This window comes from Dipodascopsis tothii (assembly GCF_038497935.1).
Source record: "Dipodascopsis tothii strain CBS 759.85 unplaced genomic scaffold V1510scaffold_5, whole genome shotgun sequence".
In the NCBI taxonomy this organism is placed as follows: Eukaryota; Fungi; Ascomycota; class Lipomycetes; order Lipomycetales; family Lipomycetaceae; genus Neoaidaea; species Neoaidaea tothii.
Window position 1 is genome coordinate 252,196 of NW_027117989.1, and position 12,673 is coordinate 264,868.

The 12,673-nt window shown below is 70.3% G+C and overlaps 5 protein-coding genes across 5 annotated transcripts; 2 read left to right on the forward strand and 3 right to left on the reverse strand.

Moving 5' to 3' along the window:
* Positions 1-1,294: 1,294 nt before the first annotated feature.
* On the reverse strand, positions 1,295-3,117 carry V1510DRAFT_390359 (malate synthase). Its single transcript, XM_066931750.1, has 2 exons — positions 3,043-3,117; positions 1,295-3,011 (listed from the first exon to the last, which is right to left on the reverse strand). The coding sequence occupies exon 2, from the start codon at positions 3,005-3,007 to the stop codon at positions 1,376-1,378; it is 1,632 nt and encodes a 543-aa protein (XP_066790727.1). The 5' UTR covers positions 3,008-3,011; positions 3,043-3,117; the 3' UTR covers positions 1,295-1,375.
* A 2,000-nt stretch (positions 3,118-5,117) lies between these two features.
* On the forward strand, positions 5,118-5,412 carry V1510DRAFT_428615 (uncharacterized protein). Its single transcript, XM_066935277.1, has 2 exons — positions 5,118-5,162; positions 5,193-5,412. Exons 1-2 carry the CDS (start codon positions 5,123-5,125, stop codon positions 5,375-5,377), a joined length of 225 nt encoding a protein of 74 aa, XP_066790728.1. The 5' UTR covers positions 5,118-5,122; the 3' UTR covers positions 5,378-5,412.
* Positions 5,373-6,495, reverse strand: V1510DRAFT_412082 (porphobilinogen deaminase, dipyromethane cofactor binding domain-containing protein). Its single transcript, XM_066933008.1, has one exon. The coding sequence runs from the start codon at positions 6,399-6,401 to the stop codon at positions 5,403-5,405; it is 999 nt and encodes a 332-aa protein (XP_066790729.1). The 5' UTR covers positions 6,402-6,495; the 3' UTR covers positions 5,373-5,402.
* On the forward strand, positions 6,494-8,186 carry V1510DRAFT_412084 (P-loop containing nucleoside triphosphate hydrolase protein). The gene is made up of 3 exons (XM_066933009.1): positions 6,494-6,651; positions 6,685-6,721; positions 6,892-8,186. The coding sequence occupies exons 1-3, from the start codon at positions 6,507-6,509 to the stop codon at positions 8,018-8,020; spliced, it is 1,311 nt and encodes a 436-aa protein (XP_066790730.1). The 5' UTR covers positions 6,494-6,506; the 3' UTR covers positions 8,021-8,186.
* Positions 8,148-10,085, reverse strand: V1510DRAFT_390368 (phosphatase 2A regulatory B subunit-domain-containing protein). The gene is made up of 3 exons (XM_066931751.1): positions 10,014-10,085; positions 9,769-9,979; positions 8,148-9,734 (listed from the first exon to the last, which is right to left on the reverse strand). The coding sequence occupies exons 2-3, from the start codon at positions 9,944-9,946 to the stop codon at positions 8,191-8,193; spliced, it is 1,722 nt and encodes a 573-aa protein (XP_066790731.1). The 5' UTR covers positions 9,947-9,979; positions 10,014-10,085; the 3' UTR covers positions 8,148-8,190.
* Positions 10,086-12,673: the final 2,588 nt, after the last annotated feature.

Sequence of the window (12,673 nt, forward strand, 5' to 3'; positions counted from 1 at the left end):
CGGTGCGGGCGCGGCGGTGCGGGTGCGGCGGTGCGGGCGCGGCGGTGCAGCGCTGCGGCGGCTGCGGGCGCGGCTGCCGCGGGTGCGGCGGTGCGGGCGGCGCGCAGCGGCTGCAGCGGCCTGCAGTCCCACGCGCGCAGGCGGCACGGTCTATTAACCAGCCATGCCGCGCGCGCTCTAGCGGACCGAGTTCCTGGAGCCCGCGCGTGTTCACGCCGGTACCGGTACCGTAACTCGGCAGGCGCTAGCGCAGACGCACGCGGCCTAGCGCCGCTGGCTCTGCATCAACGTGCATGCATGTGCAGCGCGCCGCCCTCGTCGGCCGGCCGCAGCTTCGTTGTCTACGCCTGGCCGCCGCCGGCTCCGTACTTCCCTCTCGGGTTGGCCCGCCGGCCGCGCCCTCGGGGATACCGCGCCACAGACCGTCGCCCAGCCGGCCCCCCGGCCGGCGTATCTGCAGCTATCTGCGGCGGCGGTCGCCCGCGCGGCCGCCAGCCCGCGGGCCGCGCGGGGCACCATCCAGGGGCCGGCCGTCTAGGCGTCTGCCGCCCGACGCCGTATCGGCTGATACCCGCGGGCGGGCCCGCGGGCTGCCGCGGCCGCCGCCGGCGCCCGCGCCCGCGTCGCGCCCGCCGTAGGTTTAATATCTGCCCGCAGCTAGCGGCCCCAACGGCGCCGCAGCACGGTCCCGGGCCAGCCGTCACGGCCCCGGCCACCGCCACCGGCCGTCCCGGCCCCGCCGCCGATAGCGGTGGAGCCGCCGGGCGCGGCCGGCCCGCGCGCCGCCCGTGCGCGCGCGCCACGGCCTGCGCCTCGCGCGGCTGCCGATCCCCGATGGGGCCTGGCCGCGGCGATACGAGGGCCGGCCAGCGCGGTGCCGCCCGCCTTGGCGCCTTATCAGGCTGCCGGCTCCGCGCGTGCGGCCGATACTCTTATCGAGTACCCCACAAAGGCGCCGGCGGCCGAGTCACCGCCGCACGAGGTGCGGCGCGCGCCGCACCCCGTGCGGCTCACTGCGCCGCACGCCGCGCGGCGCGCCTGGCCCCCGCACGAGCACGGCCCCTGTGGCGCGTCGGACATGCCCGACCCGCGCCACGCCCGCGCCGCCCGCGCCTCCTGCGCCGCACAGCTAGGGCCCACGGCCTTGTCCGACTAGCGCGCGCGCCAACGTCACCGCGCGCGCTCCCGCGCCGGCCCGCGCCGGCCGCCCGTATCGTGCCCTAGCGGCGCCGAGGCCGCCGCCGGCGCGCGTCTCGGCGCGCCGGCAGGCGGAGGCGGGCCACAGGTGCGTCCGCAGGCGCGCCCGCCCCGCGCCCTCTACGCTTGGCCAGACCGGCCCCATTACTCAAAAATCAGGTCACGTTATGCACTATGTTCAGAGCTTGGCCTGCGAGTCGACCTTGACGATGTCGTCGTACAGCAGCGACGTCAGGAAGTCCGCATACGCCTCGCCCGTGATCTGGGTGGCAAAGTGCGACGCCGCCAGCTTGTACTTGTTGCCCGCCGGCGCCGCCGCCTCGAGCTTCTCGGTCTCCTCCTTGAGGATCTGGAGCACGTACGGCTTCGAGACCTTCTTGCCCTCGGCGGTCGTGATCTGGTGCTTGGTCCACTGCCACAGCTGCGAGCGCGAGACCTCGGCCGTGGCCGCGTCCTCCATGAGGTAGTTGATCGGCACGCAGCCCACGCCGCGCAGCCAGGCCTCCATGTAGCCCAGGCCGATCTCGAGGTTCTTGCGGATGCCGTTCTCGGTGATCTGGCCGGGCAGGTCCGTCGACAGCAGGTCCGCGGCCGTCACGACGGTCTCGTCGCGGCGCAGGAAGATCTGGTTCGGCGTCGGCATGATCTTGTTGAAGACCTCGGTCGCGATCGGCGCCAGGGCCGGGTGCGCCACCCAGGTGCCGTCGTGGCCGGCGGTGGCCTCGCGCAGCTTGTCCTTGTAGACGCCCTCCATGGCGATCTTGTTCGCCTCGGGGTCCGTCTTGATCGGGATCTGCGCGGCCATGCCGCCCATGGCGTGCACGCCGCGGCGGTGGCACGTCTTGATGAGCAGCTTGACGTACGCGCTCATGAACGGCACCGTCATGGTCACCGCCGAGCGGTCGGGCAGGACGAACGCCGGGTTCTGGCGGAACTTCTTGATGAACGAGAAGATGTAGTCCCACCGGCCGCAGTTCAGGCCGGACGAGTGCGCGCGCAGCTCGTAGATGATCTCGTCCATCTCGAACGCGGCCAGGATGGTCTCGATCAGCACTGTGCCGCGGATCGTGCCGCGCGGCATGGCCACGTAGTCCTGGGCCACGTTGAAGATGTCGTTCCACAGGCGCGCCTCGAGGTGCGACTCCATCTTGGGCAGGTAGAAGTACGGGCCGTGGCCGCGGCGCACGAGCTCGTGCGCGTTGTGGAAAAAGTAGAGGCCAAAGTCGAAGATCGCGCCCGACATGGGCTCGCCGTCGACCAGGAAGTGCTTCTCCTCCAGGTGCCAGCCGCGCGGGCGCACGATCAGCGTCGGCAGCGGCTTGTCCGTGCGCAGCTTGTACGCCTTGCCGCCGGGCTGGACAAAGTCCACCTGCCGGCGGATGGCGTCGTACAGGTTGGTCTGGCCGGACAGCGCGTTCTCCCACGTCGGCGCCGTGGCGTCCTCAAAGTCGGCCATGTACGTCCACACCTCCGAGTTCAATGCGTTGATGACCATCTTGCGGTCGGTCGGGCCGGTGATCTCCACGCGGCGGTCGACCAGGCCCGGCGCCGGCGGCGCGCCCTGCCACGTCGGGTCCTCGCGGATGGCCTTGGTCTCGGGCAGGAAGTCGGGCAGCTTGCCGGCGTCGAGCTCGGCCTGCCGCTCGTCCCGCCGCTTGAGCAGCGCCTTGCGCGTGCCATTGAAGCTGCGGTGGAGCAGGACGAGGAACGTCACCGCCTCGTCCGTCAGGATCTTCTTGTCGGTCTCGGGCACCGCCCCGAGGACCTGCACGCTCTTGACGTACTCGGACGTGTTGATAGGGTCGACCATGGTTCTGTCGTCAGCGCGCCCGTCGGCGGACCTACCTGGATGCGTGGGGAAGAAAGAGGGGCGCCGGCCGTTATATAGGCCGGCGCCACGAGGCGCCAGGCCCACGGGCCGCGCCCGGCGCCGTCGGCCACCGCCGGCGCCCCGGGCACCATAACGGCCGTCCGGGGAAAGCGCCGCGTGGCGCGCCATGTGCGCCGCAGCTGCGGTGGGGCGCGACGGTTGTGCGCTAACCGTCGCGTGGCGCGGCGCGGGCCGCGTGCCCTCTCCACGCCGCCCCGACCCCAGCCGCCGGCTGTTTGTTTTCGTCTCCTTGTCTGCCCGGGCCCGGCCCGGCCGCCCGGGCGCCGCCCGCGTGCGCTGCGACGCACTCGGGCCGCCGGAGCGGCGTCACATGCGGCCCTAGCGCTGCCCTAGCCCAGCCCGCCGCGCCGGGTGCGGCGCTCGGTCACGTGTTTCCCTCCGTCCGCGCACCTGACCCGGCGATCCCCCGCTCCGGGGCCTGCCCGGCTCCGGATGCGTCCGGTGTGGGGTAATCCTTCCGATGACTCCCCGACCGGCGCCGACTCGGCTTCGCTTGCCGGCCGTCCGCACGGACGCGGATCGGCTGCCCGTGACAGGGCCGGCCGCCCGCCGTGGGCTCAGTCACAGGCCGGCCGGGCGCGCGGCGTCACAGTCACGACGTGGGGGGCAGAGCCGCACCGCATGCGGCTTTGTTTCCTGGCCTGGCCCGTGCTGTGCCACGCCGCGGCGGCTGCACGCGGCGCTGGAGCTGGACTGCTGGGGGGTTGGCCGTTGGCCGGCCGTTGGCCGCCGTTGGCAGGCCGTTGCGGCCGTTACGCGCCTGATCCCGCTCTGTGCGGTGCTCTGCCGCCGCGACGCTGTGGGCACTGCTGGGCCGCTGCACTGGGCCTCGCCTCTCGCGCTGCACCCCACGCACGCATGTTTGAGCCGCACCCCACGCGGCTCTTTGTGCACACCCGCGACTTGTGGCCGAGCCCCGGCACAGCTGCGGGCTCTGGCTGCGGGGCAGTGCGCGGGGGCGGCGGCGACTCCGGGGGCGGTACCTCGGCAGGAATCCTGTCGTCGCTCGGTAGATAGTGAGCCGCACTCCGTGCGGCGCGCGCGCTCGGCCGGTAGAGCAGCCGCCTGGAGCGCCTGCCGAGCAGCTTAGAGCAGCCGCCTGGAGCGCCTGCCGAGCAGCTTGGAGCCGCCGTCTGGCGCCCGCAGCGCCGACTCCAAAGGTACACTCCGACAGATCTCACATGTGCGGCGGGCTGCGGCGGACCTCGGCACCGACTCCGTGGTGCTGCCTGCGCAACCAGCGTGGCTAGTGTCACCTATACATGAAGCCGCACGAGGTGCGGCTCACCGCCCCTCCTGCTCGCAGGGCCGCCCGACAGAGTCCACGGGCACCGCGCTGTCAAGCATTTGCCCACGGTAGGGTGCGGCGAGCTTCCGGCGCGGCTCGTGCAACGAGCCTCCAGCGGCAATCCGTCGTGGTGTCGCCTGCGGCAGCCAGCGTGGCTGGTGTCGCCCGGGCATACCGAGCCGCACGATGTGCGGCTCTGGTCGCGTTTCGCAAGGCGGCGTTCCCGCAGAGCCGCCGCCGGAAGCTCGTCGCCCTGTCTGCCGCACGCAAGTTGACAGGGCGGCGCCCGTGGAGCGAGCCTCCGGCGGCGACGCCGTCGACGGTGCTCCCGCGGCAGGCCGGGCGACTGCTTCGGCGTACGCACGAGCCGCACTACGTGCAGCCGCACTACGTGCAGCCGCACTACGTGCGGCTCGAGCGCCTGTGCGGGTCCTGTCTGCGGCTCGACGAGTCGCTGCCACGGACCGCGCACGCGTCCGCACGCACGCGCGTCTTTGTAGCAACCAGAACAACGAAACAACGGCGCGCACAAGGACGCACGGGCAGCCCGAGCACAGGCCTCCGCCGGCCGGCGACTGAGCCGCACGGCGTGCGGCTCAGCCGGCGCGTCTGCGCGCCGCACACCGTGCGGCTCATCACGTGACCATCCGCGGCCAATCACGCCGCTCGCAATCGCCGCAACTTTTCTTCACCAACCACCCCCCATCTTCAGGTACGTCCCTCGCCCCGCCCCGCTGACCGCAGAAATGCCGCTGCTCTCGAACGTCCTCGGCTTTGGCTTTGTCGGTACGTCGTCGCCAGGCCTCACTGACCCAGGCGTCCTCGCGCGCGTGATGCAGGTCGGCATCACCGGCCGGCCGCTGTCGTACAGGCCCGCCGGATACGCCTACTCGGTCCTCTTCTTCTCGACGCTCGGCCTCGGCTTCACGCAGTTCGAGGACTGGAAGTCTACGTTCGTTGCCGCGCAGCGCGCCAAGCTCGCCGCCGCCGCCGAAGAGTAGTGGAGATGTACATTCAATAGATTGTCTATGCCGCAGCCAGCTTGTCGTAGCTGATCTTGGCCAGGATCGGGCCCGCGCCGTTGGCGCGCAGGGCCGCCGCCAGGCGCACGCCGAGCGCCTCGGCGTCGGCCACGGACGTCACGGTGGCCGACTCGGAGGCCTCGGCGGCGGCGTCGCCGTCGGTGGCCACCACGGCGGCCGCCACCGTCAGCGTCGTCGGCGTCGTCCACGTCGTGTGCACGCCCAGCGGCACCGAGCAGCCGCCCTCCAGCTCGCGCATCAGCGCGCGCTCGGCCGTGCACTCGAGCTGCACGGCCGGCTCGGCAATGGCGTCCAGCAGCGCCTGCGCGCGCGCGTCGTCCGCGCGGATCTCGACGCCGAGCGCGCCCTGGCCCACCGCGTACATCATGTCCTCCGGCCCGAGGTACTGCGTGATGTGCTCCTCCAGGCCGATGCGCAGCAGGCCCGCCGCCGCCAGCACAATGGCCGTGTAGCCCAGGCTCTCGTCCGACAGCTTGGCGATGCGCGTGTTGATGTTGCCGCGCACGACCTTGAACTCGAGCTGCGGGTACCGCCGCAGCAGCTGCGCCGTGCGCCGCACCGACGACGTGCCCACCACCGACCCCGCCGGCAGCTCCGCCAGCGACTTGTACGGCAGCCCCGGCCGCACCAGCAGCACGTCCCGCGGGTCCGCCCGGTTGACCATCGCCGCCAGCCGGAACGGCTCGGCCATCGCCGTCGGCAGGTCCTTGAGCGAGTGCACGACCATGTCGATGCGCTCCAGCTCCGGGTCCTCTGCGTCCGCCAGCAGCAGCTCCTCGAGCTCGGCGGTCCACACGGGCTTGCCGCCGAACGCGTAGAGCGCCCGCGACTGCACGTTGTCCGCCAGCGTCGTCCGCGCGACTATCTTGGTCTCGAGCTCGGGAAACTTGGCCTTGAGCAGGTTGATGATAATCTGCGTCTGCTCCACCGCCAGCTGCGACGTGCGCGTGCCCAGCTTGAGCACCTGCTTGCTGTCGCTCATTCTTGTCTTGTGTGTGTCTGCCGGGGCTCTGGGCGGTCAATTGGCTGTGTGCGCTTGCAGAACGGGGGCTGGCTGGCTGCGTCAGACTGTGCCGTCTGTGGGTCGATGAGGCACCGCCACGCGCACGACGCAGAATTTTTTGCTGTGGCGCAGCGAAGTTTTTTGCACGCCTACCAAACACACCGGATCTCGAGCAGCCGATCCACGACAGGATCCAACGGCGCCATGGAGTTCAACAAGGACGATGACGGTAGGCAGAGCGGCGGCCGCCACTGACAGACAGCCCAGCTGGAGTTCACGACCACCAAGGACGTCGAGGTGTAAGTTGATGGACGATCGAGGCCGGCGGCCGCACGGCGCCGGCCGGCCAGGCGGCTCCACCGGCCATCGCGGCGGCCTGCATCGGTGCCGGGCGGCGGCCGCAGGCCCGCCGTCGCCGCCGCCGCCGCTGCCGCCGCTGCCCGCTCCCCCGCGCCCCGCTGACCGCCAGCGTGCCCACGTTCGAGGCCATGAACCTCAAGGACGACCTCCTCCGCGGCATCTACGCGTACGGGTACGAGAAGCCGTCGGCCGTGCAGTCGCGGGCCATCACGCAGATCCTGCGCGGGCGCGACACGATCGCGCAGGCGCAGTCCGGCACCGGCAAAACGGCCACGTTCTCGATCTCGGCGCTGCAGACAATCGACACCAAGCTGCGCGAGACGCAGGCGCTGGTGCTGTCGCCCACGCGCGAGCTGGCAGTGCAGATCCAGAACGTCGTGCTCGCGCTCGGCAACTACATGAACGTGCAGTGCCACGCGTGCATCGGCGGCACGTCGATCGGCGAGGACATTCGCAAGCTCGAGCACGGGCAGCACGTCATCTCGGGCACGCCCGGGCGCGTGGCCGACATGATCCGGCGGCGCAACCTGCGCACGCGCAACATCAAGATGCTCGTGCTGGACGAGGCCGACGAGCTGCTCAACAAGGGCTTCAAGGAGCAGATCTACGACGTGTACCGGTACCTGCCGCCCACAACGCAGGTGGTCGTCGTGTCGGCCACGCTGCCGTACGACGTGCTCGACCTGACGAGCAAGTTCACAAGCGACCCGGTGCGCATCCTCGTCAAGCGCGACGAGCTCACGCTCGAGGGCCTCAAGCAGTACTTCATCGCGGTCGAGAAGGAGGACTGGAAGTTCGACACGCTCTGCGACCTGTACGAGACGCTGACCATCACCCAGGCCGTCATCTTCTGCAACACCAAGCGCAAGGTCGACTGGCTGGCCGACAAGATGAAGGAGGCCAACTTCACGGTGGCGTCGATGCACGGCGACATGCCCCAGAAGGACCGCGACTCGATCATGCAGGAGTTCCGCCAGGGCAACTCGCGCGTGCTGATCTCGACCGACGTGTGGGCGCGCGGCATCGACGTGCAGCAGGTCTCGCTGGTGATCAACTACGACCTGCCGCTGAACCGCGAGAACTACATCCACCGCATCGGCCGGTCCGGCCGGTTCGGCCGCAAGGGCGTGGCCATCAACTTTGTGACCAACGACGACGTGACCATGCTGCACGACATCGAGCAGTACTACTCGACCCAGATCGACGAGATGCCGATGAACATCAGCGAGATGGTCTAGGCGGCGGCGTGTACACTATGTAGGATAATATATGTTCGTGATTAACAAAGACAGAACTAGATACTCTTTTATATAGATGGCGGCGCCTGCCGCCGCGGGCGGCCTGTCTCGCCCGCGCCCGGCCGCGCGGCGCGCCGCGCGGGCTGTACAAGGCGCGGCGCCCGCCGCGCCTAGCTGAAGGTCGAGCTCGGGAAGCTGGGCTCGCCGGCGGCGAACGAGTGCGAGCTGGAGTACGAGTCCGAATGCGAGTGCGCGGGCGCCGGGCCGGCGGCGAACGCGCCGGCGGCGTCCGGGCCGGCCTCGAGCGCGGCCGAGACCGCGGCCGCGCTGTCGGACCGCATCGCCTGGTTGTTGGTGTACGTGTTGCGGAACGGGAACGTCGTCGACGGCGTGAAGAACAGCCGGGACGCGGCCGCGCCCAGCTCGCTCGGCCGGCGGGGGTATTTCAGCGCCTCGGGCACGGGCAGCTCGTTCTCCGGCCCGTCGCCGCCGTTGGCCGCGGCCCGCGCGACGACAAAGTCCCATATCTGCTTGCGGTCCTGGTCGTTCTTGTCGACGTTCTGCTCCTCCTCGCGGTACTGCGCCGTGCACTCCTCGAACAGCGTCGGGTTGAGCTCCATGAACATCTTCATCGCGTTGTACACCATCGTGTGGATTGTCCGGTTCCAGTGCCCGCGCGAGTTCTTGTACAGCGACGCGAACATGATCGGCAGGATCGTGTCGACGTTGTCCGACATGAGCGTCACAAAGTATTCATTGTTCCAAAAGTAGAGCGCGCGCTCGGCCACCTGGAAGTGCTGGCTGGACACGCACTTGGCCAGCTTGTGGAAGAGCGGCACCTGGATCTTGAGGAACTCGCTGGGCTCGAGCACCTCGAAGATGTCCTCGATCTCGTTGAGGAACATGACCTCCTTGGGCGAGTTGACCTTGGGCCAGTACTTGAGCAGGCCGAGCACGACCTCCTGCGTCAGGTTCGGGTCCTTCTCGAGGAACTGCACGACGCAGTACGCCAGCTGGGGGTGGTACAGGCTCAGCGACTTGGCCTTGTGCAGCGGGATCAGCACCCGGTTGAGGAACGTCTTGTGCTCCTCCTTGAGCGGCAGCGCAAAGCCGTTGATGATGCTGCCGAGGATCTCCAGGAGCTCGGCGATGCCGTTGAACCGCTCGGTCTCGTAGATGAACTGGAAGAAGACGTTGTTCATCGACCGCCGGATGAACGACCGCAGGTTGAGGAACTTGCCGTAGATCCGGTGCAGCGTGGTCTTGAGGAAGTCGCGCTCGCGGGGGTCCTCCGAGTCGAAGAGCTCGAGCAGCCGCAGCACGAACTGGTGGTCGATGTACCGCTTGGCCTCGTTGTGGTTGAAGTCGGGGCTCTCGATGAACCGCAGGAAGAACTCGTACACGATCTGCATGTGCGGCCACGCCACCTCCAGCACCGGCTCGTCCTCGTCGGGGTCGAAGATGTCGCCGACGGGGTTGACCGGCGGCGGGATCGGCCGGAACAGGTTGCGCGCGAACATGTCGACCACGCTCGCGTACATCTGCTCGGTGATCTGGATCCGCGTCGTGGCCACGAACTCGAGCAGCTCGTGCAGCGCCACCCGCTTGATCTCCTTGGACTTGATGTCCGACGACGGGTCCGAGAAGTCGAAGATCACGTTGCACTGGTCGATCTTCTGGAAAAACAGGTCCTGCCGGTTGTTGGCCAGCACCTCTGCGCCGTCAGCTCCGCGCGCGCGCGCACGTACCGTGGAACGCCGGCAGCTTCTCGAGCTCGCGTTTCTCAAAGGCCTCGAACCGCGACGAGTTCTGGCGCTTGGGCGTCTTGAACTCGTCCGCCAGCAGCGCCGGCACGCCGCTCAGCCGGTCGAACGACGGCGACTTGGGCCCGTGCTTGGGCGACGGCGCCGACAGGTCGCCGGGCATGGTCTCGGTCGCGCCCGGCGGCGGCACGTGGTTCTGTCGTCAGCTCCGCGCGCGCGCGCCCACCTACCACCGTCGACGGCCCGTTCACGGGCGACTGCGGGTGCGGCACGATGCCGTTCAGCAGTATCGGCGCCGGCGCCGGCGCCGGCGGCGTCTGGATCAGCGGCGCCGGCGCGGCCGGCGCCGGCGTCGCTGCCGCCGGTGCCGGCTTCGGTGCGGCCGGCTTGGCCGTCTTGTCCTTCTTGCGCGCCGCCGCCGCGGTGCCGGCGGCCGTCGGGCCCGCCGCAGCCGGCGGCGCCGGCTGCGCCGGATCGTGCGAGGACTTGGACCGCGAGAGCTGTGCGTCAGCACCGATCGCCGCCGCAGGCACAGCAATCCGCGCAATGCCATCCATTGCCATCGCGCCCGCCACTTACAACGCGCTGCTTGAAGCCCTTCATCGAGTCACACTTGCTCGCCGCACTGAGCCGGGTGCGCTGCGGTTGCCTGTTTTGCGTGCGTGCGGGAGCCTGGCTACACAGACACCCCGTTTATCTGCTGCGGATGCGTTCCGGCCACGTCCTGTGCCGCCGTGTTCTGGCCGCTGTGACCGCTGAGCTCTCTGGTGCACCACCTGAATCTCGATGGGGCTGTGCGTCTGTATCGCAGCTGTTCACGCAACAGTTCGTCCACGGTGTGCACTTTTTTGGATGATGTTGTGGTAGCACGAAATTAAGAGTAAATAGTAAATACTGGTGGTCGCCCGTCCACTGCGGATTAGGCGCCGCGCAGGTTCTAGTGGCCGTGGTCCTGCGCTCGGTCGGCGGAGAGGTCAGTAAGTCTGGTACCGGGCCCGATCCAGGAATGCACACGCTGCACGACGCGGTCTGGTGCAAAACTTGCCCAAACAGGGTTTCCGGGTAACGCGTGGCGCACGCCGCCCGCCCGGCACCGCCACGCGTCGCCCCTACCCGTGGCGGCCATCAGACCCGCGGGCGGCCACTTGCGGCTCCGTGGCGGTGCGCGCCTTGGCTGCGCCCGCGCGGCGCCGACACCGGCCGGGCCTCTGCCAGCCGACCACTGATAGCCGCACTGCGCCGACGGCAGCTACACTGGCGCTGCGCGGATCCAGACGACAGTAGGGGCTGGGTCACCCGTATGCGGTCGCGCCCGCGCCGGCTCCTCCGCCGGCCTGCCGGGCCCTGGCGCCGACCGCTGCAGCTGGGCAGGCTGCGCCAGCGTGGGCCGGCTGCCGCCACACCGGCCTCGCGCCGCGTGACGCGCGCGTCACGGCATCGCTGCCGCCGCCTGCATGCGGCGCTCGCCGTCGGCGCGGTGCGCACCGCGCGCCGCCGGCCGCCGGCCGGCCGGCGCCTGCTGCTGCCGCCGCTGCTACGCGGGCCGGCTGCCGTCTGTCGGCCGCGCCGGCTACGACTAGGGCGCCCCCCGCAGGGCGCGCCCAGGAGGCGGCCAACCCGAGCCGGGCCGGCACCGCGGAGGCGCAAGGGTCAGCTTCGCCACCGTCACAGTGCGCCTGTCTACAATTGGCCAGCCCGCTGCGGTCTGTAAGCCACAGGGGTGCTCGGACGATCCCGGCCGCGCCCCGCACAGTGGGCACAGCCGGGCGAGTCACACGAGTCACGACTCGCCGGCTGATCACGGCAAGTCCGGACCCGCGGACCCGCCAAGCCGCTCCGCGGCCGGGTCACTGTTCGCGCCGCACGGCGCGTTGCGCGCGGCACCGCGCCCGCCCGGCGTCACACTGCCGTTCGCGACTGCTGGCGGTGTCGCGCTGCGCCGCCACCCAACCGCGCCGCGTACGGCCGCCCACGTCCCGCCCAGTGGCCGCGCCGCGCCGTTGGCCTGGCAACCGCCGCCACAACAGGCTTGAGCCGCACAGCCCTGAGCGGCCGCCACAAACGCGTCCTCTGCTCTCCGCGGCCGCGCGCTCCGACGCGTCCGCTCACGCCGGGCGCGTCCGAGTCCGGCAGCACCGGACCGCGGAGGCCATTGCGCGCTGCACAGACCGCGTCTGCGCTCGTGCGTCTGGCTGTGGTCGCCCGCAGTCGCAGGCGGGATCATCCGCGTCAGCTCGCTTCCGCCAACGGCGTCACAGCTCGTACCATCCACCCGCTCGGTCCCGATGCCGATCCGCCCTGACTTAGCGTGTCCGGCCGACTGGTCCGCCACCGACCACTGTGCTGGCCACCGCCAGCCGCCGCCAGCCGCCGCCGCCTCTATCTTGCGGACGCGTCCATCGGCCCGATCTGCCCACCAAGCGCCGCTCTGCCGGGAGGACAGCCACTCCGCCGGGGCTCGTAGTACCGGGGAGCTGCGGCGACGGTCCGTCGAGGGGTTCTCGGGCAAGTCTTTGGCGTCGCACGGCATATAGCCGCATATAGCCGCTATCGGCATCATATAGCCACCAGTAGTCTCATATAGCCGCCGCTGAGCCCCGCATAGCCTCCGGTGAGCCACATAGCCACCGGCGAGCCTCCGGGCGGCTGCCCTGCCGGTGGTGAGCCGCATTGTGTGCGGCTCGCCTCGTCTGTGTAACCTACCCGCAAGGCAGCTACCCTCCACAGAGTCGACGCGGTCGCCGTCGCCGCCGTGCCGCCGGCCCCGCCGCCGGCTCCGTCGAGCGTCGAGGCCAGTCGGCAGTCCTGCCCGGGCCACGCGTCCGTCGCCTGTCTGGCCGCGTCGCCTGGTCGCGCCGGTCGCACTCGCGTCAGCCTCCACCAGGGGTCT

What these genes read in the sequence shown, in the direction of transcription:
- V1510DRAFT_390359 (XM_066931750.1), bottom strand. Translation starts at nt 3,007, where the DNA reads ATGGTCGACCCTATCAACACGTCCGAGTACGTCAAGAGCGTGCAGGTC.
- V1510DRAFT_428615 (XM_066935277.1), top strand. Translation starts at nt 5,123, where the DNA reads ATGCCGCTGCTCTCGAACGTCCTCGGCTTTGGCTTTGTCG. An exon ending in CCTCGGCTTTGGCTTTGTCG is followed by an intron (nt 5,163 to 5,192) that starts GTACGTCGTCGC and finishes TCACTGACCCAG; the next exon opens with GCGTCCTCGCGCGCGTGATG.
- V1510DRAFT_412082 (XM_066933008.1), bottom strand. Translation starts at nt 6,401, where the DNA reads ATGAGCGACAGCAAGCAGGTGCTCAAGCTGGGCACGCGCACGTCGCAG.
- V1510DRAFT_412084 (XM_066933009.1), top strand. Translation starts at nt 6,507, where the DNA reads ATGAGGCACCGCCACGCGCACGACGCAGAATTTTTTGCTGTGGCGCAG. An exon ending in GTTCAACAAGGACGATGACG is followed by an intron (nt 6,652 to 6,684) that starts GTAGGCAGAGCG and finishes ACTGACAGACAG; the next exon opens with CCCAGCTGGAGTTCACGACC. An exon ending in ACCACCAAGGACGTCGAGGT is followed by an intron (nt 6,722 to 6,891) that starts GTAAGTTGATGG and finishes GCTGACCGCCAG; the next exon opens with CGTGCCCACGTTCGAGGCCA.
- V1510DRAFT_390368 (XM_066931751.1), bottom strand. Translation starts at nt 9,946, where the DNA reads ATGCCCGGCGACCTGTCGGCGCCGTCGCCCAAGCACGGGCCCAAGTCG. An exon ending in GAAGCTGCCGGCGTTCCACG is followed by an intron (nt 9,735 to 9,768) that starts GTACGTGCGCGC and finishes CTGACGGCGCAG; the next exon opens with AGGTGCTGGCCAACAACCGG.